General features: G+C 42.8%; 1 protein-coding gene across 1 annotated transcript in view; it reads right to left on the reverse strand.

The window, feature by feature from the left end:
- Positions 1–317: 317 nt before the first annotated feature.
- Positions 318–26,772, reverse strand: part of LOC108431706 (WT1 interacting protein) — a 46,677-nt gene continuing 20,222 nt past the window's right edge. The window contains exons 2-8 of the mRNA XM_017705040.2: positions 25,644–25,745; positions 13,102–13,169; positions 9,024–9,086; positions 7,203–7,333; positions 6,294–6,345; positions 6,140–6,208; positions 318–4,273 (exon numbers count right to left, since the gene is read on the reverse strand). Of these exons, the coding sequence (XP_017560529.1) occupies positions 4,121–4,273; positions 6,140–6,208; positions 6,294–6,345; positions 7,203–7,333; positions 9,024–9,086; positions 13,102–13,169; positions 25,644–25,745 (638 nt within the window). The 3' untranslated portion in view covers positions 318–4,120. The remainder of the gene's footprint in view (positions 4,274–6,139; positions 6,209–6,293; positions 6,346–7,202; positions 7,334–9,023; positions 9,087–13,101; positions 13,170–25,643; positions 25,746–26,772) is intronic.

Below are 26,772 nucleotides of genomic sequence, written 5' to 3' on the forward strand. Positions count from 1 at the left end.
AATTATGTAGACACCGCTTTACATTATTAAGTGTTATGTACAGTAAAATTGTGTTCACAGTAGAGGATTGGGTTTGCTTACACTTAGAAAACCAACAAAATAAATAACTGATCTGATAAGTTTCAGATCTAATCATAACACTGTGTAAACATCCACCGACTCAATCAGATAAAGAAATATTCATTTGCATAAATGTATTTTAACACATTCAGCACTTACAGTCCGATCTGATCAGGCTCAGATGGCTAAAACCTCATTTCAGTGTTTAGAACCCAAACATTCTCGAATCGCTCAAAAACGACCACAGTGATCTGAAATAAGTTAACTACAAAACCACTTTATTGAAAAAGCAGATTATATCATCTACGGTTAAATGATACGTCCCAACTTTTAATACATTAAATAACTTTAAACTTTTCATGTTTAGATAAATAAATCTACTTTCCTTTTTTTATTCATGAAATAACTAGGAAATCAGAACATTGAACGATACAAAAAAAAGTGATAACAGAACGCGAGATGTGCTTTCTGAGAACTAAATGAGAAACAAAGCTACAGCTCACTTTCATTTCCAATAGAAGCAGAAAATAATAATTAAAAAAGGCTAACATTGCTTATTTACAGGGACTCTATCTGTGTTCTATGAAATAGTAGTACATTTTAAAAGCGTATTAAGACATCGCGGAGAGGGAGTAAATAGCACTTCTTTCAGTCGTTACATTTCGGCCTGTCAGGGAATGATTCGAGAAGAGTTCAATGTGCATTTCGTTTTTAAACGACCTCAAAAATATACCATCATTCTGGAGCATCTCCTTAGTACATTAACGAGGGCTGGCTGGTAATACGTTTTCCACATAGAAGAGGATGGGCAGGTGAACTGTGCCGTACACCACAGTCAGTGTCTGTTAGAAACGATGATGATGGAGCGAGGATGCAGTCAGGATTGGCTAAAGCACGCTTCAACATTTCCTCCGTTTCTGAACGCTCATCAGCTCAGTAGTTTGACAGCTGGACCCACAACTGGGTAGAGAGGTGAGAGGAGTCGTGTTGGGCTGTTAGTGGCTGCCGTGGCTCCAAGGTTGCCCACAGCACTCAAACCAAAGCAAGAAGGCACCGAGTGGTCCTGCCACTAATGCAGGTGGAAACGCTTGCTACATACACGTACAGTCGTATACAAAAGCTTGAACACGCCTGGTCTAATGAGACACTTTGCTGATTTTCTAAGTAATGATGCTTAGATGAACCAATGACGGCTGTGACAGCCAGCAGGAAGGCGGCACCCGAACTCTGAGCCCAGACAAAACCCTGTAAAAACAACGGGGAGAGGATAAAATCTACGAGTTCAGGCCGCGCCTTCCAGCCGGCTCTCGCGGCCATCATCAGGGCCCAGGGGGTGGGCGCGTGCCCCACATATCCACTACACAGAACACTTAAATTTATCACTTTTCAGAACATTTTACTGAACAGTTTGTTTACTTGCTGCATATGCGCATATAAAACGTGCTATACCTTTTTGCACAGTCCACATCAGGCCCCCCTCGCAAAAAACGAGGGTGGGGGGGTTCAAAAATCAACAAGACGTCATTTCACCAGGGGCGCTCAAACTTTTGCACAGGACTATTCCAAGCCTATAGAGATTAAAAACTATGAAGAAGGAACGAAAACAAAAGCCGAAAACCAACAGTATTTTTCACAGAACGAACTTCCGTCACTGCATGAACGGGAATATTCTTTCAACTACTAATTTTACTCGGATAAAACGCAGGACTGTTTCCACAGTAACTGTGAAGGTTTGCGCCCGCTCCGAAACAAATCACAGCGCATCCAAAAACGAAGGCCGCAAGGAGCTTCTTTTATACAGCGATCGGTACTGGGGTCCTCAAAAACACCTCACATGCCTTACAGGTCAAATACTCATCTCATCACTTTACTCTCTAAATTCAAGACACATCTGTAGTATTTGGCAAGTACATAAGAAAACCCAACAGCCCTTCAGTAATTAGTATCCCTGCTTTTACTCAGAACCAAATAGATATGCTGGATTAAATGTATGATGGGCTAATTGAAATCCCCGAAACTAGTTGGTAGAAGCAGTTCGAAAACAGGACTGAAGTACTATTACAATGCAACATCAACGCACTGCACATAAATAATACTGCTCTTTCAGAGACGTCTAATGCAAGTAAAGCAATTCCTATGGTCAGTCACTGTGACTTTACAATGTTAACATGAAAAATAAACTACGCTACTATAATCTTTATGATGCCCACAGCACTGACCGTTGATAAAAGAGGAGGACACTATTCACCACTCTTTTTCTTTCCATTTAATTTACCGAGACAGACCGAGAATCCTGGAGCAGGACGAAAATAAACATCACATAAAACATACAACTGGTTTTTGTCTCTAGTACCTCTTTCTAGGAATATGACTCGGACAGAAATAACACTTAACAGATAAAAAAACATTCTAAAATAGCTTCTTCACTCCGTTTTGTTCCTGTTTTTCAAAGTTCTGTGAAAAATACTGATGCAGTCATATTGACATTCATTTTCAATTTTTTGTTATTTTTCCCCCTCTGTGCTGTTTCTAAGCCTCTGTAAACCAATGTGGGTCAAGGGTAGGCAGTCTCTGTGGAGCTAAGGTGAGTCCAGCACCTTCCAGCATCAGCAAAAGACCCCTCCTGCATTCAAACACACTTGGACCAATGAAAAACAAGCAAAAAGCCCAAACAGCAGAACAGCTCTCCTCTCTGCTCTGCTTCTGAGGCGTAACGGCTCCACGCCTCTACAACGCGACCGCCCAGACAAGCCAGTGTCGGGAAACAGTCCAATCCAACAACACACTCGTCTTAGGACGCATAGAGGCACTAAGACCTGTCAAAGCCAACGTCAGAACACAAATACGCCCATGTTTAAACTTATGCTGACCGACCTCGGTCAGAAAACACGATATCAGAAAAATATGGAACAAACCCTCTACATTCATCTGTAGAAAACGTCTGAAATACAGAGCTGGGTAAGAAAAATGACAGCAATGTGCAGCTAACTCTTCTGGTGATCATGTTAAGACAGTACGTGTGTTTGGGAGTTAGTCTCTCTCAAGTGTGCTGTTCTAGCAACTTAAGGAACGTGTACCAACATTGTTTCAGCAAAACAGTGGCTGCCTGCCTGGCACACAAACACGGGGCGTGTACATGGTGAGGAACTGCATCTCTCACCACTATCACAACACGCACACATAAAAAGCACAAACACACAGTAATGGTGCAACTTGAAGGCAATGAGTGAAATAATTAAGTGCGAGATTCTCAGTGAAAAGGCCACTTCCAAGGCTTTAAATGTCACATTTCTCTCTTTATTCCGTTCTCTCTCTCTCTCAGAACGCAGCTGTGTGGTGGTTTGTCCTGCAGTCATGTTGTTTAGTGGATTGGTTAACTGAGTGGTGGCAGAAATAGTCAGAGATGTGGCCAGTGGTCAGGCTTGTGGAATGACCAATAGCTTGGCTGTGGGTGGTCAGTATTGGCCTCGCGCTGGGTCTACACTGCTCCCACACTGGAAATGCATTGGCTTCAACATTGGTCCTGCACTGGCCCCATTACGGCCCTGCATTGACCATATGCCGGCCTCACACTGGCACCATGCTGGACCAGAACCGGCACTATGTTAGACCTGCTTTGGCCCCATTGTTGTCCTGCATTAGCTCCACATCCCACACTGGCTCCATGCTGGCCCTGCATTGGTCATATACTGGCTGTTTTTTCACTGGCCCAAACTGGCTCCACGCTGGCCTCACATTAGTCCTACTTCCATCCCACGTAAGCTGTTCTCTGGGACGTCTGTGAAGGTCAAAGCTCAAATCTGTTACATCAGTCAAGGCCAGGCCTCAGGGCTGCCGCTGCAGGATTCATGCTGGACAGAAAAAAAAGCGAGGGTGTGGAGAATGGAGGGATGCAGACAGAGAAAGCACACAGTAACCCGCGTAGAGAGAGCAGTTCACGACTTTCTTTTACATTCACTTGCTTCAGAGAAGGTGGTGGATGCTTGCAGCAGCAATGCAGCCGCTTAAGTAGGAGAGAAAGTGTTGTCCCTTATTGACACACTCGCATCATGGTGTGTGTTCACAGCTCAGTGACGTGGAGCGGGTAGCCGGGCGGCGGCTGGGCAGGGCCAGGTGTTTTTAACCTGTGCAGGTGGCAGGTGTGGCACAGCAGGTGACCATCCAACGGGTAACAGCGGTGGCCCTCTTCATCGGTTAGCTGCAGGCCACAGTCCTGAAAGAGAGACCATACAAATGCACACAGCTCAGCTGTTGTCATAGTGATGGAATGAAAGCTAAAATGAAATGAACGTACTAAACATTATAGTGGGTGGAGGAATAATTATACACATACATCCATATTTTTATATATATTTTTATATATATATATATATATATATATATATATATATATATATATATATATATATATATATATATATATATATATATATATATATACACATATATACACACACACACACACACACACACACACACATATACATACACACACACACACACACACACACATACACACACACACACACCCACCCACACCAAATTCCAATGAAGTTGGGACATTGTGTAAAAAAAACAGAATACGATGATTTGCAAATCCTTCTCAACCTATATTCAACTGAACACACTACAAAGACAAGATATTTAATGTTCAAACTGATAAACTTTGTTTTTTGCAAATATTCACTCATTTTGATGCCTGAAACATGTTCCAAAGAAGTTGGGACAGGGGCAACAAAAGACTGGGAAAGTTTAGGAATGCTCAAAAAAACACCTGTTTGGAACATTCCACAGGTGAACAGGTTAACGGGAAACAGGTGAGTGTCATGATTGGGTAAAAAGGGAGCGTCCCTGAAAGGCTCAGTCGTTCACAAGCAAGGACGGGACGAGGTTCACCACTTTGTGAACAACTGCGTGAGCAAATAGTCCAACAGTTTAAGAACAATGTTTCTCAACGTGCAACTGCAAGGAATTTAGGGATTTCATCATCTACAGTCCATAATATCATCAAAAGATTCAGAGAATCTGGAGAAATCTCTGCAGGTAAGCGGCGAGGTAGAAAACCAACATTGAATGCCCGTGACCTTCGACCCCTCAGGCAGCACTGCATTAAAAACCGACATCATTCTGTAATGGATATTCCCACATGGGCTCAGGAACACTTCGGAAAACCACTGTCAGTGAACTCAGTTCATCGCTCCATCTACAAGTGCAAGTTAAAACTCTGCCATGCATTAATTATCTTGTCTTTGTAGTTTATTCAAATCATCGTTTTTTTTGTTTTTTTTTTACACACAATGTGCCAACTTGGAATTGGGGATATATATATATATATATATATATATATATATATATATATATATATATATATATATATATATATATATATATATATATACACACACACACACACACACACACACACACACACACACACACACACACAAGATAGACACTTTACAAGAATTGAATTTTTAATAAAAGCCATTGGAAGTAGGAAAGAGCAGGTGAACTTTCATTTGAACACCAAAAATTTAAAATAGGGAAAAAAAAGTGAATAATCACACGTAAGCAGTTAGAAAATATCCTGTTTAGCACTGGAATGTGAGGAATTGTTTTCTGAAGCTGAAAGGCGTCACGCGGTTGCTGAGATTAAACACAATTCAAAGTTTAACAGGGAGTGTGAACAGCGGGATCTGCTGGTAAATGATTTACAGCAGCACTCCGAGTGTGTTCATCTCTGCCCTACATACACACAGTCCACACAGCACAGCCTTTCTTTTCTGAGCACAGGTAAAGTCTACTCCTACAGACTTCGAAACACGTTCAGCAGAGGAACCCCATTCCCCATGCAACTTAGTCCAAATCCTGTTTTAACTCCTCACATCCCAGGCTTAGTATTCATTTATCGTTCTCGACAGACGTTTCATTCAGCGACTATCGTAAATTATTGACTACCATGCATCTGCGTAACCTGCGTAGTTATGAAACCGAGGAAGGGAAGTGTGAATCAACAGACCGGCCCTTTAGAGTTTGACATCTGGACAGGGCAATCGTGAAACACATCCTGTCTTCTTACCTCACAGTGATAGCACTCCACATGGTAGTCTTTGTCCATGGACACAACACGTATGGTCTCCTCTGAGCCCTGGAAATAGACATACACTCAGTATCTGAACAGACTGTGATGCAGAACAGAGCATGAAGTGAGAGCATCTGTAGAGAGCTTTTACCTCAGCTGGGAGGATGGGTTGGCTACAGGAGGCACATTTTGGGGCAAAGACACTGCAGAGTGAGCAGAAAAAGAATTAAAGCCTAAACATTTGAGGTTTGCAGTTTCATAGCCATCAATTATCCTAAGGACTTCACCACCTGTGTCAAAAAACACCTATTAATATTCACAATGCTAAAGATGGTCTTTATCGGAGGCACCGGACAGGTCTGTAATGCACTTCATACCTAATGGTAGACTAGAAATAAAAGGAATAGTTTGGCAAAGAAAATCTGATTTACACAATTCCCCACTAACCTCAAATGTAACCGATCACCTGAGACACATTTGGAGTTTGGCTTCTCTAGTTTAGTGTTAGAGCTACGCGGCTATCAATGCAAACAAGTGCTAGAAGTCAATAGACACCCAAACGTTTTCTGGAATTGGATCCCTGCAAGGTCTTTAAACCCACTCAATCCTAATCCATGTAATTCATTATGTTGGCACCGACTAACTGTGAGCTATACAAATGAATGAATGAAGATCTGGATGCGCTTTGAGCGGAGACGCAACGTTAGCACCACAGCTCCACATAACTCAAACATGTCTTTGATAAACTACATCTAAAGAAAGTGGAAATCACCAAGCCTTCCCTTCAACACACGTACGTTACTCTTTAACACGGACAAACACACTATATGATTGTTTTTAATATGAACAGAAATGGTTTATTTATTAAACACCTAACTACTCTATAACCCCAGGGAGAAAGCATAAGGACAAATGAGTAATAAAGTGGCATCATCCGAAAATCCGTGCCTTTGGCCTATACGTTATGGTAGCATTTGTGCTTGGTAGTATTAAACTGATTGGGAGTGTTTAACAAGGGTGCGACACTTAAAGCTCATGTGTGGGTGTTCGAAGCACTAACGTGTGATAGTCTTTAACACAGTAGATGTTGTTCTCCATGTCGACGGTGAACGGAACTCCATCCAGTCCCTCTTTACACACCACACAGCGGAAACAGCCTGGATGATAGGATTTACCCAGAGCCTGGAGGATCTACACATATACATAAAAATCAATCAATTAGATACAAACACAAAAGCAGGACAGTGTGCCCTGGTGTTCAAGCACTTTCCTCATTTCAACAGTACTGTTCTCTAAATTTTTCCAAAAACAGGACAAAAATACCATCTTCTTCCGGCTGCTCCCTTTAGGGGTCGCCACAGCAGATCATCTGCCTCCCTCCTGCCCTATCCACTGCCTCCTCTACTTTCACACCAACCATCTCCATGTCCACCTTCACTACATCCATAAACCTTCTCTGAGGTCTACCTCTTCTCCTTCTACCCGGCAGCTCCATCTCCAACATTCTTTGCCCAATATATCCACTATTCCTCCTCAACACATGTCCAAACCATCTCAACCTGGCCTCTCTGGCTTTATCTCCAAACTGCTCCACCTTCACCGTCCCTCTGATCTGCTCATTTCTAATCTTGTCCATCCTTGTCACTCCCAACGAAAATCTCAGCATCTTCATCTCCGCCACCTCCAGCTCAGCCTCCTGACTTTTAGACAGAGCCACAGTCTCCAAACCAAACATCATAGCAGGACGCACTGATGTCTCGTAGACCTTCCCTTTCACTCTTGCTGCTATCCTTCTGTCACACATCAGCCCTGACACCCGTCTCCACCCACTCCATCCTGCCTGCACCCTCTTCTTCACGTCTTTTCTACACTGTCCATTGCTCTGGATGATTGACCCAAGATATTTGAAGTCATCCACCTTTACGACCTCTACTCCTTGCATCTTCACCTTTCCACCTGCCTCCCTCTCATTCACACACATGTATTCCGTCTTATCTCTACTGACCTTCATTCCTCTCCTCTCCAGTGCAAACCTCCACCTCTCCAGATTCTCTTCCACCTGCTCTCTACTCTCACCACAGATTACAATGTCATCTGCAAACATCAAGGTCCATGGAGCCTCCTGCCTGACCTCATCTGTCAACCTGTCCATCACCATTGCAAACAAGAAGGGGCTCAAAGCTGATCCCTGATGTAACCCCACCTTCACCTTGAAACCATTTGTCACTCCAACTGCACACCTCACCACTGTCTCACTATCCTCATACATGTCCTGCACCACCCTAACATACTTTTCAGCTACACCTGACTCATACAGTACCACAGTTCCTCTCTGGGCACCCAATCATATGCCTTCTCTAGATCCACAAAGACACAATGCAGCTCCTTCTGACCTTCTCTGTACTTCTATACCAACACTCTCAACACAAAAATTGCATCTGTGGTGCTCTTTCTGGGCATGAAACCAAACTGCTGCTCACTGATCTGAACCTCTTGCCTTAGCCTTGCTTCAACAACTCTTTCCCATACCTTCATGGTGTGGCTCATCAACTTTACCTCTGTAGTTACTGCAGCTCTACACATCACCTTGTTCTTAAAAATGGGGACCAGTGCACTGCTTCTCCACTCATCAGGCATCATCTCACTCTCCAGGATTTTGTTAAACAACCTGGTTAAAAAGTCCACTGCCTTCTCTCCTGAACATCTCCATACCTCCACAGGTATGTCATCTGGACCAACTGATTCAAATACAGTAAGACCAGAAAACGGCATCACCGCATGTGTGTGAGTGCAGTACCGTGTGTGAGTTTGGCTCTGCTGAAATGTGAGTGTTAATTCAGCTGTTGATATGTAAAACACGAGTGAAAATGATCTCTCTTACCATCTCCATGATGAGGTGTCCACACACAAAACATTTCTCCGCTGTCTGCTGGAACCCAGAGTACTGCAGAAGACACAAACATGCACACACACATACTTCAGTCAGCACTGACCTCACAGCACAGCCAGTTTAGCTTTCAGTGTAGGTCTTCATCACTGTCACAAGTACAACGAAATTAAAAGCATTAAATGTTTTAAAGGCATTAAAAGTGGTGTCACCCCGGACCACCACCTGTTCCAGCTCCTTCCCTCAGGCCGGCGCTTCAGCCAGATGAGGATCAGGACATCCAGGCTACAAAGGAGCTTCTTCCCACAAGCCATCACTCACTTGAACAGTTAAAATATCACACAAAACAATTCCAGCTTCAAACTGCACTTCTAGATACACTCGTATATAGCATCACTCCATCCTCTGGAACTGCTGCTCAAACCAGTGTTTGTTCTAGCATCTTTTCACCTGCCATATTACCCCACCTACCTGCCTGTTACCCCACTTACCTGCCATATTACCCCACCTATCTGACTAGCACCTCACTGACCCCTTTCTCTGCCACCATACACCCTATAACTGCTGCTGCACTCAGCACTTTAACTTTAGGCTCATACATTGCACAATGTAAGGTTTACAGGTATGACTGTGTGTGTGTGTGTGTGTGTCTGAGTGAGTGTGTAGGAATGCAGGTTTTTATTTTACTTTATTTTGTATTTATTTTATCTTATTCCCTATATGTGAATGTCTGTCTGATACTGTGCACTGTGAGCTCCTGTAACCAAAACCAAATTCCTCGTATGCGTAGCACACCTGGCCAATAGACCTGGATTCTGAAAGCAAGGCACAAACTAACGCAGGTTAAAGTGTAACATATTTTATGTAGTTAAACAGACATTCGTTTAATCGTCCTCATATTCCCATAGTGACATCATCTGTAATTTCTGACAACATCATGGGGCTCCAGCTGGTAGTTATGCCAATTATGTTCACGTTAATATCCTGTGTCCATGTATTTTTTAAGTGTATGCATACTGTATACAACTCTCTGTAAAAACCCTTCTCAGTGGGAATTTGCCACAACACCCCCCTAACAGTTAATGAGCAATGATCAGCCAACTGCATAAGTAAATAAGTCCCAAACAGTGATGGTGAGCTAACCTCCAATCTGTCTCAGTCTCTAGGGGGCGCTGCTGCTCTCTACAGGGCACACTACAGAGAGAGGTTTAAAGGCATAGGTCAGTCAACCACACTAACATTCCTAATAATAAAATCAAATGGCTTTCCGATTAGCAGTATTTCAAAGTAAAACTGCTGACTGATGATCACTGGCTTCCATTCATCGTGGGATTCAACTATTAATTTAATTCCCCGGAAAGCACAAGAGGCAGGTGGAACAGACAGAGTCTTAGAATATGTGCCGTTCTCAAGCTCTCCTTGACATAAAATGTATTCCACATGCACAGGAACTGAAGGTAAATCTGAGACCTGCTCTGGCTTCTGGAATTTAATCAAAACACAGGTTGCCCATCAAAATCAATACATATGATCAATACAATGATACAAAATCAATACAATGATACAATCAGGCCACTTTTTTTTATATACTGTGGCAATGTACTCACTCTAAAGAGTGACCACCCCCTAAAGAAAGACACACACATAATCCCCATATTCGTTTGTTGCTTGTGTGTAATTCGCGCAGACATTGGGCTGACAGGTTGCAGGTGCCTTAAAGAAGAAAATGACCTCAGGCTGGCCATCTGCTTGCCCTCTTAGGGGTAGCTGCAGCAGAATGGTGGTGCAGGGCTTTGACCCTGTTAGGGGGTCACAGTTGGGGGTGTTTAAAACTCAAGTTCTTTAATCCTGATTCTAAGAGTTTAAATTTAAACCAAGCCGTTTAACTCTCATCATACTCCGGTTCAATAAAGTCGATTATGACATCGTCATTATTCTAATAACAGAGTATTCCACCGTTTGAACTCTCATCATACTCCGGTTCAATAAAGTCGATTATGACATCATCTTTGTTCTAATAACAGAGTATTGCACCGTTTGAACTCTCCATACTCCGGTTCAATAAAGTCGATTATGACATCATCTTTGTTCTAATAACAGAGTATGGCACCGTTTGAACTCTCATAATACTCCGGTTCAATAAAGTCGATTATGACATCGTCATTATTCTAATAACAGAGTATTCCACCGTTTGAACTCTCATCATACTCCGGTTCAATAAAGTCGATTATGACATCATCTTTATTCTAATAACAGAGTATTCCACCGTTTGAACTCTCATCATACTCCGGTTCAATAAAGTCGATTATGACATCGTCATTATTCTAATAACAGAGTATTCCACCGTTTGAACTCTCATCATACTCCGGTTCAATAAAGTCGATTATGACATCGTCATTATTCTAATAACAGAGTATTCCACCGTTTGAACTCTCATCATACTCCGGTTCAATAAAGTCGATTATGACATCGTCATTATTCTAATAACAGAGTATTCCACCGTTTGAACTCTCATCATACTCCGGTTCAATAAAGTCGATTATGACATCATCTTTGTTCTAATAACAGAGTATTCCACCGTTTGAACTCTCATCATACTCCGGTTCAATAAAGTCGATTATGACATCATCTTTGTTCTAATAACAGAGTATTCCACCGTTTGAACTCTCATCATACTCCGGTTCAATAAAGTCGATTATGACATCGTCATTATTCTAATAACAGAGTATTCCACCGTTTGAACTCTCATCATACTCCGGTTCAATAAAGTCGATTATGACATCTTCTTTATTCTAATAACAGAGTATTCCACCGTTTGAACTCTCATCATACTCCGGTTCAATAAAGTCGATTATGACATCGTCATTATTCTAATAACAGAGTATTCCGGTTCAATAAAGTTTATTTTGACATCCCTGTATTGATCACATTCTATTCTCCACCTTGTTTTGCAAACACAGGAAAGGCTGTTTGTAGGTGGGGGTCGAAGATAGCAGGTGGGGTTTGAAAAAAAGCTGGTCAATAGCAGGAACCTACCCCGCACCCTCCACCCCCCCTTCCCTCCAATCCGGCAGACCATCTGTCAGACCCCCGGTGTCAGGGGCAGGGATGTCCTCCTCGGTAATCAATTCAACAAGGAGGAGGCAGGGGACATAAACACCTACCATATGACCAAGACATATGACTAAAGGATCTCTCAACATAAAGACGAACAGGAATCTGGATTCATACAAGAACTCTTTAGAGGCCCATACAGTAATTTTAATGGCTGATTAGTTAAAGTTGCTAAATTAGTTAAAAAAAGAAAAATGTCATCAAAATTAGCTAGAAGGAAAAAAAAAAACCAAAAAAAAAAAAAACCCATGAACATCCCACTTTGATAACAAAGAGATGGACGGAGCTGTGCCATCACACACAACTCAAAATAAATGACACTGGACATGGGAGACTCTACTCAGAATGGCTCTCATCCCACTCTCTCTCCAACTGCATATAGCAGAGACGGGGGTGGAATTGCGGTCCGTGGGGAGGCGTGGGGAAATGGGACTAAATTGTGCAAGGGGCGGAGTTCTGTTCTAGTCGGTCACAACATCTGTTCTCCCGGAGGGCTGAAAGAATGCGCAAAATGTACTTTATTCCCCTATCTGACCATCCATCTCTCCGAGCCTTTATCTTTCTGCCCTTTGAGCTCCATTATACTTCTTATCTGCGCACATGCTCTTCCTGTCTGTCCATCATTGCATCGAAAATGATGTTGGTTAATAATACATGTGGTAACGAGCAGTTACATGGATGCACTCGTATGAAAGAAATCTGCTTCAAAGCAACTTTACGGTTTATTCATTTCTCAATTCAAATCTCCCAGACACTTCAAACCGCTCCCCGTTTCGTTTTTTAGAGCAGCCTTTCATCTGTTCTCCGACTCATCCATCCCTATGGCATCAACCTATCCATCTACCCAGACAGGAATTTTAGATGAAAAAGATCTATAGTGGTCGTCTATAAGGGGGTTCACGCATCAGCTTGATGAGCTGTGTTGTGTTCTGCAGCGGCAAATTGGCTTTAAACTCACCAGGAAGTCCTCTTCACAGTAGACTTTTCCGTTCACATTGTAGAACGCTTTCCCTCTCAGTCTCCTCCCTGAAAAACACAACACACTGCATAAGGCAAAGGCCTAAAACCAACATAACATTAACCACAGTCCTTAGAACCAGCCAAAAAGCGCCAGCCTGCGTCAACCCAGGTGTAACAGACATGAATCAGCTAATTAAAGTCTTGCTGCAGGACAAGTCACGTCTTGATCGGACGTGGCAGGTGTGTTACTCTCTGGTAGACACTGAAGCTTCAACCCACACCTGCCCCCCGGCACAAAAAGATTAGGCTACCTGGGAACTAACCAAATCGCTGCCATGTGATTTCGATCTACAGTAGCCGTCTGGCTCGACTGTCCATTACTGTTGTACACTTTTTCATCAAGAGCGTAGTTTTGAGTTGGTTTTATGAGCGGAAATGGTGTGAAGAAGCGTCATGAAGGCTGTGCTTCTTTTTCTTCCAAAAAGTCCCATGGGAATCATCCGTCTCCATATCCACAACGGAGCCAATCTTCAGCTCCGATCCTGAAGTCAGCTTTGGCGCTGCAAACTTTCATTTACCAGAAAAATCACACACTGGAACCAATTTCATGCTTTCTTGGCACAAACACATGTGATTCAGCTCATAGAGGGCTTGGCAATTGCCTGACGAGTTGAATCAGGTGTGTGTGTGTTTAGGCAGGAGAAAAAGAAAAAGAAAAAAAACACTAAAAACAATAAACTGTGCAGAAGCCTTCAGGACTGCAGCTGCAACTTTGATCTACAGCAGAATGGGTGACCGCACCTTTGTCTCCATGCCAGTGATGGAAGATATAGCGGAGAAATATGCCTCCTTAATTCATAAAATCCTAAATGAAGACACGGAGCATTTGGCATTAGTGTGTTATCCCTGTGATTAGAAGACATATATTGGTAACATGAGTCAGAATAAGAAACCGCAGAGCATTAAGTAATTAAAAGGCATGTCATTAGTACATCAATCAACTGAGCCGATCACCAGTAGCTGTACTAATGCAGTGAAGGCTACATGCTTGTTGGCACAGCGGAAGACCATCGTATATGAGCAAATGTGTGTGGTTTCACAAGGTCAGTATGTGGAGTCACATATGAGACAAATACAGCACAGAACGCCAAACTAAGCATAATAGTTTTTTCATTATTTAGGAGATGATTACACGTCCTTTCAGACCCACAGCGCAGAGTCGTCTTCTCACAGTGGAAGGATCGACAGAAACACCAGATCTGAAGCAGCTCAATTTTCTCCTCTCTCTCTCAAAGAGGAAAGTGCTGTTTATGTAATGGGGACAGATTTGGTGTCTACTAGGTCTTCCAGGTGGTTGTTAGGATACCTATTTTTTTGGCTGAGTTGACTGGGAATGAAATAAACGAGAGTGGTACTTGTATAGTACAGTACGTATGCAAGTATCGATAAATCATGAGAATTTTCTAAGCCTAATCCTCAACCTAACCCTAATCTGAACCTCACCAACCGGAAAAACTCTTTTGCCCTTTCAGGTTAAAAAGCGAAACTGAAAATGGGCTTTTGTGTGAAGCAGCCAGGAAAACCGTGAGGATTCTGAAAGTGGGTGAAGACACACACACACACACACACACACACACACACACACACACACACACACACACACACACACACACACCCCACTACCATCATCATAAAGCCAAACACACGATTTAAAAATAGACCATGAGGGCTGACCGTCTCGTTTCTCAGATTCAGGTTTTTTTACACTCTAAACAACATCTGAGAGACTGTAGGTGAACAGAGATATGATTTTAAACACAGTAGGGCTGTGAAGATGCACAATAATCATCAAGTTCAGAATTAATTTCAATAAAACACAGTGGTGACACGATAAAACATCTTTGATTTAGCAAAAAGAAGTTTCTGAATATGCCGACATTAAAATGTTTGCACCACACGCACAGCAACCTGCAAGTGTACTTGGGTTCTAAGGATGCACACGTTTTCAGATTTTCTAAGCTGAAATTTATTTTTTGGATATTTTATACCGAGCTCTAATTACATACTACAGATATACCACCAACACCACTAAATATTGTTTTGGCTCACATACGTAATATGTAAGTGAAAATAAACTAACATCCTTCTGCACAGTGTAATGCACTGTTGATTGCTGACTATTTTAATACTGAATAATTTAATATTTCACTTTACTCCCTGTGGAGGATGTGTTCATTTCTTTTCACTTATAAGATTAACATAACATTTAACTTGGCTGGGTGGTATTCAAGCTTTTGTGTACATCCGTAAGAGGTATAAAAAAAAAAAAAAGAAAGAAAAGATCTAACTTTAAATAAGTATAATAACATGCCGGTTTGGTTATTTGTTTACTAGGTAGCTAAAGCTTGTGTTCTTGGCATGTATGATTGCAGAGCTGATGTTTTGTTCATTCACACTTTTACAAGAAACATGGAAGTTTTGGTTGATTCTCCATGTGATTCTGGGTAACTAGGGTCAGTTTCAGTGTTTGAATGCACAAAATACATCGTTTAATGTCAGTACAATGTAATAGAATTCAGGTCCCAACGCCTGCTGTGCGGCCGTCTAACAAAATAAGCCCACAAAAATCACACTAGATGTTTAACTGATTTAATGTCATTTGAGGGACTATGTTTTTATAAATCCACCCCTGCCCGCTGATAGGAAGCCCCCAGGTCCCTAGTTGTTTTTGTCAGTGGCAGTGGTTTCCACGAAAACAGTAAAGGAAACATCCCTTCAAAGAGACTGACAAGCGTATCAGCAAGAGTTTTACAATTTGATGAACTGTCTGAAGTTCCAGTTTTTTTTTTTTTTATTATTTGTAATGGAAATGTTACATGTTTAACACAGAACGTGCGTGTATGAGTCCCTACATACACACAGACACACACACAACTTATAAGGCCTTTGTATCTGTCCCTGGGCGCGCACACACACAGTCCATAAATCAGTCTGACTGCTCTGCTTTTAACTGTCCCACTGAGCTGCGTTTTGGTTCCTAGGGTCTGTGGGACAGACCCATCAAGTCTCTTTTACACCTCAAAATTTATGCCCTCGTCCCATTCAAACAGAGTCCCTAAGAACACTGAGACACACACACACACACACACACACACACACACACACACACACACCCCACCCAGACGCTAGTTTAGTAATAGAGGCCTCTCCTGCAGCGCCAAAGAATCCTGATTGGAGCTTTAAGTGCCAAATTTAGCACCATGCCGCATAATAAAGCCCTGCTCACACACCTGCAGCGGAAGCCAGATTGATAAACAGGGTGTGAAAACAGTTCTGCATGTTCTAAAAGGTGTTGAGAGCTATAAAGTGCAAAGGTGTGCAGCTCACAAGATCAAAGATATCCTAAAAAAAAACCTTCAATCCTCAAACTCTGTCAGTACTTTTTATTAGAAGAAATAAAAAGACTTTTTTTTTAACCCTAATGCATCAATTCATCAATATTTCTGCATAATTCAATCACTGGGATGCAAAAAGTCATTCAGGGTGGTCTGATGTGAAATGGTTCAGTGTAGAGAACAGGAACCGCCTTGTCTACAACACAAATACAGCCTTTTTATTTACTTATCAAAAAGCACCAGTGAACCTACATGCAGACAGCAAAGTAGTGGAAAACCTCCAATAAGTTTGGGATCATTTTTCACATGAACACATTTGTAAAAATATATTTTCGTTTAAAACTATTAGAAAATAAAAAAGACTCAGACCTCAGGCAGCATATTCATAACCACTTAATGTCATAAACCTCTATGAGGGAGCTTTTCAACGCATTAACCTTTTCGGATGTCTGGTTCCTATCACCACCACTGTGAACCATTCTGATGGACTTTGTTTACATCTCAACCGTCTAATGATGCACAAATTTTGAAAAGGGGAATAAATCTGCCGCCAGAGGAGTTACAGCACAGGCAGGTTCACGCCGGCCTCAGTGAAAGGCAGCCTGCGTTTTGTGTGCTACCGTGCCTGTACCACTGCATAAGAGCTGAACAAGGCTTCTCCTATTGATGGATGCGCTGTGATTTTTCCGAGCGAGTGCAGAAGCTCATTCAGGTGCTACCTTACACATGAAGAAATATTGAGGAGAAAAAAAGAATTTCAAAGTCGGATCACTGCTCAGTACCGGCTGAGGGTCTTCAATTCCTGGAATCTCTCTCATGAAAGAAAAAGTGGTGTGCATTGTGACTTTAGACCATTTCGATTGGTCCATGTATCATAAGATGTTCACAAACTCAGCCAAGAATGACACGGTTTTGAAATGACAGCAAACAATATGACTAAATCCTAAAATGCCATAGATTAATGAGACACAGAGGGCAAAGAAGGCGATGTGCCTTTGAAACAGATAGCAAGCTGTAGGACGGCTGGCTGGCAGACACCATGTAACGCTAACAAACGTTTACCGGGTGGGGCTGAGAGAGAGAGAGAGAGAGAGAGAGAGAGAGAGAGAGAGAGAGAGAGAGAGAGAGAGAGAGAGAGAGAGAGAGAGAGAGAGAGAGAGAGAGAGAGAGAGAGAGAGAGAGAGAGAGAGAGAGAGAGAGAGAGAGAGAGAGAGAGAGAGAGAGAATAAAATGGGGACATTCTTTCAGCCTGAGGTCACTGGCTGGTCCCATTCACCCACCTCCACTCCCCCACCCCACGGAGAGCAAGAGGGAGAGAAGAGGGAGGCCGAGAGAGAGAGAGAGAGAGAGCAAGGGGGATGGTGAGACCCGATTCTCCTACGACTCCCTTCAGCTTTTGTCAGAGGCTCCGGCCATGCAGTCTCCCCGTAACTCTATTCTCCTCTCCACTCCTCTGTCCGCTCATCCTCTCTCACCACTTTAAGCAATATCTGTTTCCCGTGTAACGTGTAATCCCAGGACGTTCAGCGTTATCTGTAGGATCTGACAGGTCGTTTGGGTTGGGATAGAGCATCTTTGCAATTTCCACTGTTAAGGCACAGGACACACTCACCAACAATAACAGTACTTGGCCATGGTTTTGCTATTCCATTAGCATGATTAATCTGGATTAAAATCGCTCCACAATTATTAACGTCAGACTATAAAACTACACACACTGCAGATTCACACTGCAGTTAACAGCCTCTTCTCGTCAGTGAAGGCTTTACACCAGATGTTGGAATACTGCCGTCACGATTTGATTGCAACTGGTGGAGACACTTCAGAGACCCCAGCTCAAAAATATTAAGTTCATCCTCATTTCATTTCCCCTAGTAAACCACAGTCCTGAGTAATACCACTTCTGCCCACCACTGGTAGCTCTAACATGATGAGTATCGTGACAGCAGCCTTTACAACACTGATTTCACAGCTTCAATATCCAAATGAACAAATCACAAGTTTACTTTACTGTGAGCGTCCTGATAAATGAGTCATGAGAGCCAACAAACAGTTAACCATGCTGCACTGAGACTTCAACATGTCAAGACATGCCGCAATCACAAAAATGCAAAATCTTCTTCTTTCGGCTGCTCCCTTTAGGGGTCGCCACAGCGGATCATCTGCCTCCATCTTGCCCTGTCCACTGCCTCCTCTACTTTCACACCAACCATCTCCATGTCCACCTTCACTACATCCACAAACCTTCTCTGAGGTCTACCTCTTCTCCCTCTACCCGGCAGCTCCATCTCCAACATTCTTTGCCCAATATATCCACTATTCCTCCTCAACACACGTCCAAACCATCTCAACCTGGCCTCTCTGGCTTTATCTCCAAACTGCTCCACCTTCACCGTCCCTCTGATCTGCTCATTTCTAATCTTGTCCATCCTCGTCACTCCCAACGAAAATCTCAGCATCTTCATCTCCGCCACCTCCAACTCAGCCTCCTGTCTTTTAGACAGAGCCACAGTCTCCAAACCAGACATCATAGCAGGACGCACTGCTGTCTTGTAGACCTTCCCTTTCACTCTTGCTGCTATCCTTCTGTCACATATCAGCCCTGACATCCGTCTCCACCCACTCCATCCTGGCTGCACCCTCTTCCTCACCTCTTTTCTACACTGTCCATTGCTCTGGATGGTTGATCCAAGATATTTGAAGTCATCCACCTTTATGACCTCTACTCCTTGCATCTTCACAAAAATGCAAAATATAACTGCAATGGTATCCAGTCTATATTGTGCATCCCTACTGTAGTCTGCTTATCTGGTAAAAGGCCTTAGGTTGTCTTCTAAGCCAGCCCTCTCGGTGGATTCGCTCTCCTTCTCAAGCTCACCACATCTAAAGCACGATTCAACAGAGCCAAACAACACACAGCTGGGCACTGCTGTGAACATTTTTTAGGATGCTTTTTTCCCCTTGAATTTATGCCAGCGTTTTCACAAGTTAACCCCAACATACCTTTCAGCAATCTGTTCGGAGTCCGTGTCCCCTTTAACTCCTTAAAACCTGCCCAAAGAGTGGTTGGTGAGCATGCACGTCCACGTCGGTGAGTAAAATGGACCAGATTGTGGAATCGGAGCCTTGTGTGAAAACCACATGCCACCTGTATTGTTGGATGCAGTGAGATATTTTACGAGCAACACTTTCAGGACGCACTTCGCATCACTATGGAAACCCTTATCGATTTCCTTAATCAGAGTAGCAATAAAGGGTTTTAAATTCATATTTATTATATAAATAATAAAAGGCCACGAAGGGAAGAAATACATTCATATCCATGTATTCGCTTGCGTAAAAAGGTTAAAATAAATCTATGAACTGTTAGATTACGGCAAAATAAACGCAACAAAAGTGTTGAGACGTTAGCCGAGCGGAGATTAAACAGCGGTTTGAAATACCCTGACCATGCCGTAATTGGTCATTTAATAAAATATGATGTCAGACTGGATTAAACAACTAATGTAATAGATGTAGATAACCACAGGGCGTGAAAATGACCTCTACCCACTTCCCCTAGATCATTCTTTTTTCCTCCTTGACACCCCGTTTATCACCAACGTGTTTATTTTTATATCAACGCATGTGAACATCAAACAAAAGAGTGATTAAAGCCAAATCTGAGCCCATGTGAGCCGTTACGCAAGCTCACCTAAACACCCTGCTGCACATTAACACAGCTCCTTGCCCTTGCAACAGAGCTCATTTCTTATCTGCTCTTAAATATAGGGCTTTCATTCTACACCACTGAGTGCTTGAGCTTTTGTCCATTGAGGGGGAAAAAAAAACATGCACGTACAGAACTGTGCTTTATTCTTCCCCAAGAGCTATAGAAAACAAAAACAGGCTCACTGTAATTCTCACCCCCTCCACCTTTCCTGTGTGCTCCCACATCCTCAAACACACACATACAGACTTGTTTTCACACAATATCAGGACACTGGGTCCATACAAATCTCACTTGTATACAGTAGTGTACAAAGGTAGTATATTTATTTAATTTCCAGGTGAAACGGTCATTCCGAATAAGTTTTCAAAACTGGTAGACACCAAAACTGCCCCCGTCAGATAAACAGCACTGAAAGCTTTGATCTCTGAGAGAGAGGAGAACATCAAGCTGCTTCAGATCTGAAAACATCCACAGGTGTTTCTGTCCATCCTTCCACTGTGAGGAGACCACTCAGCGCTGTGGGTCTGAAAGGACGTGTAGCTGATCAAGAAGAACCTCACTGAGAAAAGGAGACGGACACACCAAACAAAGAAGCCGAACGATGGACTGACCACCCCAGAGTCCAGACCTCAGCACCACTGAATGGGTTTGGGATTACTTAGATTGTGCAAAGCAAAAATTACTAAACCAACTTTGGAGGTGTGACAAAATATCCCTGCAGATTTCTATGAAAAATGAAAGGGAGTTTCCGGAAAAGAATGGAAGCTGTAAGAAAGAGAGACCAAACTAAATACTGAAAAAATGATTCTTATTATTATTATTAAATTTAAAAGAAACTTGAAAAAAAAAAAAAATTCACTTTTAGGTTTAAAAAAAGAAATATTGAGCTTTTTGTTTAAAGCATTGGAAAAGTTCGGAACACACTGTTGGCGTTTAGGTTAGTCCTGCTTTTCAAGGTTCCCACACACACACACACACACACACACACACACACACACACACACACACACACACACACACACACACACACTCTCTCTCTCTCTCTCTCTCTCTCCCTGCAGAGAGAACAAGCGGGTCCTTATTACCTGCAGGTGGGCTGGGGCACAGTGCATGACGGGATGCTGGAGGTGATGACTCACCGAGTGTACGTGTGTCTGTGTGAATGTGTTTTATTCGAGAGGGGAAATTCTAGCCTTCAGTTCGGAGCATGTGTAGGCCTGCTAGTCTATACGCTCACACACCCTCTCATTCTCTCGCACATACTCAAGACCTTCTCAGTGAACACAACAACAGTGAGAGACGGCTGCTGCTCTGCTCTTCCTTATCAGACCCCAACAAACCGAACATCTCACTAGAGACACATTCGAAGACTCAGCCAGCTTGAATTTGTTGACTGAGAAGTTACGGGATGTCCGAGAACGTCCTCGTTAGTCGTAGTGAAATGTCTCAGTGTGTACATCTGCTTTATGCGTGGCACATTTTCCATCACTATATAAAAGAAGCAAGAGGCTTTAATTACTGCTGAACGCAGATATTTTCCAAGAAAGCGCTTGTTCAAAAAAAGCTGTATGTGACACAAAATGATCTCTGAATTTTTCAGCTCGGCTAGATCACATTCTTTACGCATCATATAGATCAGCTACAGCACTGAAAAATCACTTTATCCGAGCAGAAAGCAGATTAAACCGCAAAACAGCCCCTTTTTAAGGAGTTAAGAACATAAAACCACATAAAACCTGTTACCGTAATAATCCGTGAGCTTCCGTGTTTCCCATCCCTGTACAGGACTGCAACATCGCAACACTTTCAGAGGAAAAGGACGTTTAGAAAGCAATTCGCATTACAACGGAAACGCTCATTGCCGTTTCATCAACGCAACATTAAACGGCCACAGTAAGAAGTTTATACCTATTCATGAATACATCGTCTGTAGCAGTAATACTCAGAAGTGAGAAAACCTTGTATCTCCCAAAAAGTAACTTTAAAAGAGAAAGAAATTAACGAGCCAAAATTCTACAGCTCCCATGCTCAAGCTGTGTTAAGAATAAGAAAGAAAAAGGAGATATATGGTTTTGTTCCGACAGCGACAGCAGTTATAATACAAGGCGATTCTTCCGATTTCAAAATGATTTATTTCACTTGTAAATCATTACAGGATAACGCAGCCCAACTGTAAATGGTTTAAATGAGCATAAAGTGTATGTAATTCCACAAGTGCTCAGTATGAACCTCCTCCAGCTGTACAGACATCAATGCCAACGCCAGTCAAACTCATCCCAGACTGGATTGAGCGTGTCGGGTGTCACTGCACTCACGGCTCTTTCAGTGCAATTTCGGAGATCATCCAGCGCCGTGGAACCAACGTCGAACGCTCTGAGCTGCTGGAGATTCACTGCCTACGAAAATCACGCTGCACAGTTCTGACGGATTCACTCTTATTGACGTGGAGAACATGATGCTTTCTGCCCAGGGGTCTCATCTCCTCTCAGACTGAAGATGGTGACGGTCAAAAAACTCTGACCCCTCTTTCAATTGGATTGTGATTGGTTCCTAGACGCCTCACGGTTGTAAAAATATGCTGCTTTGAATTCAGATGAATCAGTGCTGTGCAGAAGTCTAAGGGTGTTTTCACACTAGAGCTTTTTTCTGGACCCAGGACTGCATGCTGTGTGAGTTCGGTACGTTTGGTCAAGCGTGAAAGCTGTTTTGAAGTCCAGAGGGAGCGGTCCAGAGAACCCATCTCTGGTTCTCCTGCAATCGGTGGTCTGGGGTGCATTTCCAGCAAGCTCTGGTGTGGTCTGCCGCGCATGTGGAAGCTATCAGCTCCCAGAGTCACGTGTATGATTGTGTGATTGGTTCGACTCGTCACGTCTCTTTCTCCTTCTCCTGTATGGTGAAATGCCATGTATCCCAAAAATCGCTGTTCTATGCCACTTCAGTGTTTGTATCCAAGGAAAGTAATAAAAAGCAGCAAATGGATAAACTAGACCAGAGCCCACCACTTCGCGCGTCTGCACACGGAAAGTGACGTATGGAACTGCGCAACTGATTTGGATGGAATTCTTGAGTGTGATCAGGCATAACATTACGACATTACTGTCCATTTCATCAGCTCCACTTACTGTAGAGCTGCACTCTGTAGTTCTACAGTTACAGACTGTAGTCCATCTGTTTCTCTGATACTCTGTTACCCTGTTCTTCAGTGGTCAGGACCCCCATTGACCCTCACAGAGCAGGTACTATTTGGATGGTGGGTCATTCTCAGCACTGCAGTAACACTGACATGGTGGTGAGGTGTTAGCTTGTGTTGTGCTGGTATGAGTGGATCAGACCCAGCAGTGCTGCTGGAGTTTTTAAACACTGTGTCCACTAAGTGTCCACTCTATTAGACACTCCTACCTTGTAGATGTTGGTCATCCTCTAGTCCTTCATCAGCGGTCAAGGATGCATATTTTTGGCTGGTGGACTATTCTCAGTCCAGCAGTGACACTGAGGTGATAAACTCCAGCAGCACTGCTGTGTCTGATCCACTCAGACCAGCACAACACACACTAACACACCACCACCATGTCCTTGTTACTAGTACTGAGAACACGGCACACCTGATTTAACGTAATGAAGTAATTACCCAAACCAGGTAGTGGACGAAAACCACTACTTACAGCATAACTATTATTTGTATTTACTTACTGAGTAAATAAACGATTACTGCCCAATTAAACAGCTTTTAAATACTATTTTCTCAGATGTCTAAAATATGCACATCCCCACATCCTGACACATACATGTAAGCGTGTGTGTGTGTGTGTGTGTGTGCGCGTGCCTGTATTTGTTATTTAGTTCAGCTCATGCCAGGGATGTGTGTGTGTGTGTTTTGTGATTTTGTGTGTTTTTTGTGTGATGTATGGAAGAGTACAGTGTGCCTGGAAGAGGTCCACAGGGGAAGCCAGAAAAGGGGGGGCTGGAGGGCATTTTTGGGCTTTCTGATGAGAAAAGGCTGCAGCTGTGGGCCAGAGCCAAGAGCACACAGCAATTACCCAGAGCACAGCTCCTGTACAAAATGACCTGAGAGCACACGCACAGCCAGACACCCGCTCTCTAAATTACACACAGGCATCCATGCACTTCTCCTGGAACAGTATGTTCAAACTCACGACAGAACAAGCCACAAAACCATGACATGTGACCAGAACTGAAGATTAAAAATTGTGTGATACCACTTCATTTTACGATACCGACTCAAAACCAAACACAGAAACAAAAACAGACCAACAGAAAAGGTCCGATACTGACCAGAACAAGAGAACCAAAAGTGCCACTTCTGACCATCTTCAGCTAAAACTCAATCACCCTACTCCTCAGCCAACAGCACAACAGCAGGAAGCCAACATTCAGCGCGATAAACAAAAGATTGTTTCCCGTTAAGCTGTTATCACTGTAGGTAGGCTTGTACACATATAATAGTGGGTAGCCAATCAGAGCATAATTGTTATAATTAGTTGTAGCCAGCTTAGAATAAAATATACAACAGATGGCTTGGGTAACTCTGTAGGCGGAGCATCTGAGACGGGGACTATCTGGTGAGCAACCCTGCCGCCAGCCTCCGAACCCAAAGCGATACCTGGTTTAAACGGTTCACGCAGACATCAGGCTAATATCTCAAAATAAAAAGGACATGGGCTCAGCAGAACAAGCAGTCATTAGATGAAGCGGTTTAGAAACGCTGCAGCCTTTTTCCGGCTTGTTTGTGCTCCGACTGTGCCTAAAGACGAGAGCGCTCCGGCGCCGATGACCGCATTCCTGCCCAGAACAATGCGTCAAGAGTGGGAGAGCCTGCGCTGAGCGTAAACGATCTGTTCTGCCTCTAAAGGCAGAGGAAAGCGTATCTGTGTGTAGAAGAGAACTCAATGGAGGAAGTGCGGGCCCATGTTGACGGCTTCCACTCTCTAAAACACACTGCTGAAACGGGACACCTCCTCAGCAGAGTCAGGTGATACAGCAGCCCCGGAGTGGGTGTGTGAGAAGACAGACAGACAGACAGACAGACAGACAGACAGACAGACAGACAGACAGACAGACAGACAGACAGACAGACAGACAGACAGACAGACAGACAGACAGACAGACAGACAGACAGACAGACAGACAGACAGACAGACAGACAGACAGACAGACAGACAGACGTATATTCTGGAACCAGAATTCTGGCCAAATACCAACAGGGACTCTTTTGGATCCTTTTTTGGGTACTTTTTGGTCAGTTTCTAATAAGCTATAAATGAACTGCAAAAACTCTAGAACCAACACACACACGATAAGTGGGACTGTAACTAGACAGGTGTGTGTAGGTGTGTGCAGGCACCAGCAGAAAGGACAGGTGTACAAAGCAGAAAGGGCAGGTGTGTGTGTGAGTGTGTAGGTGTGCATACTCACCACATGAACAGCAGGTGAAACAATTAGTGTGATACAAGTTCCCCATCGCCTGACACGCCTGACTCGCACCATACACTCCTTTTCCACATTTTACACAGATACCTGAAAAAAAACCAAAACATTAACATAAGCATTAGGCTCAGCGCCAAATATCAAACTTTAGTAATACTTCATTTAAAGGATACCTACATAGGAACTTCACAGCACTTGCATAAGCACTGAACAACAGATCTATAAAGAAATACTTCCACTTTTTGTTAAAGCTCATGACAGCAAAACGGAAAAGGAGAACATGTGAGTTTTATAAAAATGAATGACGGTGTACTGACATAAAAGGTATTCAACTAAAGTGACAAACGTTTCTGTTCTGTTTATAACACTGTTATGAAGCATCGAATATGAAGGCCTAAAAACAGGAGTGAGGCTGCAAAAACTCGGGCCTCTTCAGAAGAAACTGCTCATCAAAGCTGTAATACATACAAACATACATACATACATACATACATACATACATCTCAAATAACTCAAAGTTCTTAGAAGCATAACTTGTTAATATAAAAAAATTAATGTTTTACTTAATAAACATGTTATTCAGTGTCTATTAAGTCCCCACGTAGGAAGCTTTCAAAAAGCAGCCCAAATTTCTCACCGTGGACGAACGCCGGCCTGCTGGTTTTATTTTACAGGAGCTATTTTGACCTTGTGTGTTGTTCTGCAAGCCTGAAGTCCACTGATGTTACAGATTCAGATAAGTGTGTTGACCTTCAAATCGAAAAGCGCAGTCCAGCGAGACAGCTTTATAAACAACCGTCAAAGAAAAGCAACTGAGCAGCCAGTAAATCTACATCAAAAAAGTTTTGATTTCAACACTTTACTAATGTCATATAAAACCAGACTCCTAAAGTTTAAATGAAGTAAATTATAAACATATTGATTCACCATGTTTTGCGCTGTATCTGGACAGCATGTCCCAATGATAGACTTTTAATTTGACTTTGCTGCATTATTACAGTACATATCAAATATATCTAATAATATTCACATCTAATACAGCTGTTGTCAGAACAAAACCTCGTATCTCCAAAATAGTAACTTTGAAGTAGAGAAAGATTTTTCCTTCTCCTGTAAA

Source organism: Pygocentrus nattereri, chromosome 7 (genome assembly GCF_015220715.1).
Source record: "Pygocentrus nattereri isolate fPygNat1 chromosome 7, fPygNat1.pri, whole genome shotgun sequence".
Classification (NCBI taxonomy): domain Eukaryota; kingdom Metazoa; phylum Chordata; class Actinopteri; order Characiformes; family Serrasalmidae; genus Pygocentrus; species Pygocentrus nattereri.